Source organism: Mus caroli, chromosome 6 (assembly GCF_900094665.2).
Source record: "Mus caroli chromosome 6, CAROLI_EIJ_v1.1, whole genome shotgun sequence".
NCBI lineage: Eukaryota > Metazoa > Chordata > Mammalia > Rodentia > Muridae > Mus > Mus caroli.
In genome coordinates this window covers 129990584-129994331 of record NC_034575.1, presented here as the reverse complement: position 1 = coordinate 129994331, position 3748 = coordinate 129990584, and the positions used below count along the sequence as shown (strand labels likewise).

The 3748-nt window shown below is 34.7% G+C and overlaps 1 protein-coding gene across 1 annotated transcript; it reads left to right on the top strand.

The window, feature by feature from the left end:
- Positions 1–1947: 1947 nt before the first annotated feature.
- On the top strand, positions 1948–2949 carry LOC110297136 (taste receptor type 2 member 110). The gene has a single exon (XM_021165915.1). The coding sequence runs from the start codon at positions 1948–1950 to the stop codon at positions 2947–2949; it is 1002 nt and encodes a 333-aa protein (XP_021021574.1).
- Positions 2950–3748: the final 799 nt, after the last annotated feature.

The following is a 3748-nucleotide window of genomic DNA, read 5'->3' as shown; positions in this document are numbered from 1 at the left end:
ATCTGATGTGTTATAGAAAGATGTAGAAACTATAAGAAGTAGGAGGAGCTTAGGAGAAGGAAATTGCATCATAAGAGGCATGCCCTGGAAGGGGATATTAGGCTCACAAGCGTTTCCTCTCACTCTATACTTGTTTGCTTCATGGCAGAACCTGTTTTGTTCCACTAATGTTTTGCTATTCTGCCATACCACATACCACAAAACAATGAAGCCAATGGATCATGAGCTGAAACTTCAGGAAAGCTGAACCAGAATTATCATTTTGATAGGTAAATTAATTCAGGTGTTTTCTATACTGAAAAAAAAAAAACTTACAAGGACCATTCCATATCTGTGCTGGTGGTATGTTTGCTTCCAATTTTATCTTTTCCTTAAACATTCTTCATTCTGGCCTGATTTATATCTTCTGATTGTAGTGTACTTGTCAAATTTTAAATTATATAGGACTGACAATCTTTGCATAGTGTGCATTTCAGGGGCCTATAATGAATATAGAGTTTTATAAAATACTCCAAGTTTCCCTACCATATATGATAATTATGATACTTGCTTTTCTGTTTATGGTAGCATGTAATATATTATCTTCTTTACTTTAATAACCTCTTAAATAGGATGACTGTAACCATGCATTTTACTTCCCATCTTGTTCAGGCTTTGTATCATACTTCATGTGTTTTGGTGCCCAAAGTGATAGTTACAGAGAAGATATTAGTAGTAGGGAAGGAAAGATAGATAGAAAGCTACAGGTTTGTGCTGCTAATAAAGGCATCAGCATATGGACAGGAAGAGGTAAGACTGAGGAAGATTCTTCCTGTGCAGAACTCATTTCTCTTAAATACAGCTCTAAGGCCTATGCAAAATACTTCATTCCTTTACGTGAAGCAATATTTTGAAAACACTTAATACTGTGCAGTGCTAAATTGGAATTCTGATTATAACAATGTCAAAGACTGTGAGGGAAGCTGTGCCTTGGAAAAACAGGTTTGTAGTCCTACCTAACTATAAGGATAAGATGGGAGACTCACAAGTTCAAGGGTTGTATGGACTATAGAGTGACTTTAAGGCAAGACTAAGCATTTCAGTGAGACTTTCTCACAACGTGAAGTAAAAAAGATTGCTAGTTATATGACTTGTCAGGTAGAACACTTGCAAGACAGCAGTAAGTTTCTAAATTTAGTTATTCATTTTGTAATAAATAAAACAAAATACAGGAAATTGTCATGTTACTAAGCATGATCTAGATATATGAAAATTAGTGGGAAATTTTATTGGAATGAAAATATAAGAGGGACAATTTCCCATAAAAGGGATGTTTCTGCATGTGTGTCTTGTGCATATATAAATGATTGCCCATATGGAATTTTATAAATTAAAATGACTAGTTTAATTTTTGTGACATGAACATAGCAGCAGTGATCTTCAAAAAGTTTTTTAGATATTCAAATACTATGTAGGGAGATTTTTGATCAATGTATACAAAGACTGATATATCTGTGTGTTTATAATAAGCAGTTTCATTAATTTGCTTAACTAATGTACATATAAATCATTACCAAAGGAAGTACCATATTCCTTGTGTTTTCATATTGCTCAGAAACAATGTTGTGTGACTAAAATTTGCAGATAGGCAAAAGGTAAACATATTGTATATAAATATATCTTTTTTTATAGGTTAGTGCATAAGAATTCAACATCTTATTCAACTTCAGAAAACTGGATATTAGACACAGTGTCTGGATGAAGCAGAGTTGATCTCTTTGGGAAAAAAGGCCAAGTAGTCATAAAGAATTTATGAAACAATTCCTGGGATTGTTTATATTTGTTAAAACTAATTTATATGTTTGTTAGTCAGTAATGTATAAATGGGATTTTAAAGCACGATTATCTTGAATTTTTAACAACTATTATGTAGTGCTTAAATGTAGCAGAAACATTAAAAATTGAAGCATGTTCTCACAGACAATAAGCACCAATGATATTTTTACTTTTACAGTAATATTATTTGTGGAATTAGTAATAGGAATTTTAGGAAATGGATTCATAGCACTAGTGAATATCATGGACTGGACCAAGAGAAGAAGGATTTCTTCAGCTGATCAGATTCTCACTGCTTTGGCCCTTACCAGATTTCTTTATGTGTGGTTTATGATCATTTGTATATTGTTACTCATGCTGTGCCCACATTTGCTTACAAGATCAGAAATAGTAACATCAATTGGTATTATTTGGATAGTGAATAACCATTTCAGTGTTTGGCTTGCCACATGCCTCGGTGTCTTTTATTTTCTGAAGATAGCCAATTTTTCTAACTCTTTGTTTCTTTACCTAAAGTGGAGAGTTAAAAAAGTGGTTTTAATGATAATACAGGTATCAATGATTTTCTTGATTTTAAACCTGTTATCTCTAAACATGTATGATCAGTTCTCGATTGATGTTTATGAAGGAAATACATCTTATAATTTAGGGAATTCAACCCAGTTTCCCACAATTTTCTTATTCATCAATTCATCCAAAGTTTTCTTAATCACCATCTCATCCCATGTTTTCTTACCCATCAACTCCCTGTTCATGCTCATACCCTTCACAGTGTCCCTGGTAGCCTTTCTCATGCTCATCTTCTCACTGTGGAAGCATCACAAAAAGATGCAGGTCAATGCCAAACCACCTAGAGATGCCAGCACCATGGCCCACATTAAAGCCTTGCAAACAGGGTTCTCCTTCCTGCTGCTGTATGCAATATACTTACTTTTTATTGTCATAGGAATGTTGAGCCTTAGGTTGATAGGAGGAAAATTAATACTTTTATTTGACCACATTTCTGGAATAGGTTTTCCTATAAGCCACTCATTTGTGCTGATTCTGGGAAATAGTAAGCTGAGACAAGCCAGTCTTTCAGTGCTGCCTTGTCTGAGGTGCCGATCCAAAGATATGGCCACCATGGGTCCATAAAAAACTTCAGAGGTCATTGGGAAACATTTTGAGATCTTATAGGGGAAAAAAAAATGTGGGGCTTCAACGATGGTAGGAGTAATATAGAGAAGGATAGGAGGAGAATAAGAGACTAACATTATATATGTGATCTCAGAGGAAATGGGAGAAGGGGAGATTTTTGGGAAATAAAGAGGTACATACAGGAGTAGGAGGGGTTAGATAGGTAACATAATAATAAGAATGGAGTTATTCTATGCTAAGAAAATCTATAGTGCATTTGATTCACGGATGTTCAAGAGACTCCTGAAACATTCATCCTATTGCTGTTGATATTGCTTAATTACTAGTGGTGAAATTTAAATCCCCATTTCTGATGATACCATGTATTATAGGAATAGGAACTTCAGGGTTGGAACCGACCTGTCAGTTTTCTCCCTGAAGACTAGTTTTCATAGTATCATAAGACAATCTGCAAGGTTCCAAAAGACAAAGGCAACAGATAGTTCTATCCCAATATGACACCAGTGAACCACATCAATGTCCAACAACCACCACTGCATAGTAGCCCTTTGTGTCCAATAGTGCCACCCATATCCTGTTCATAACCAATTTTTCTGCAATTGGACCGAAGAGTCTTTCAACAAGAAGAATACCATGCATAGTACAGTAAACTTAGCTAACCACTCACTTGCTAACTGAGTGGAATCATGGTTATTGGAGGAGAATCTACAATCAATTTACTAAATCAGCATAATCCCTGACAAAAAGTATATGAACATTTGTCAATATACTCACAAATATATATAACATTCATCTA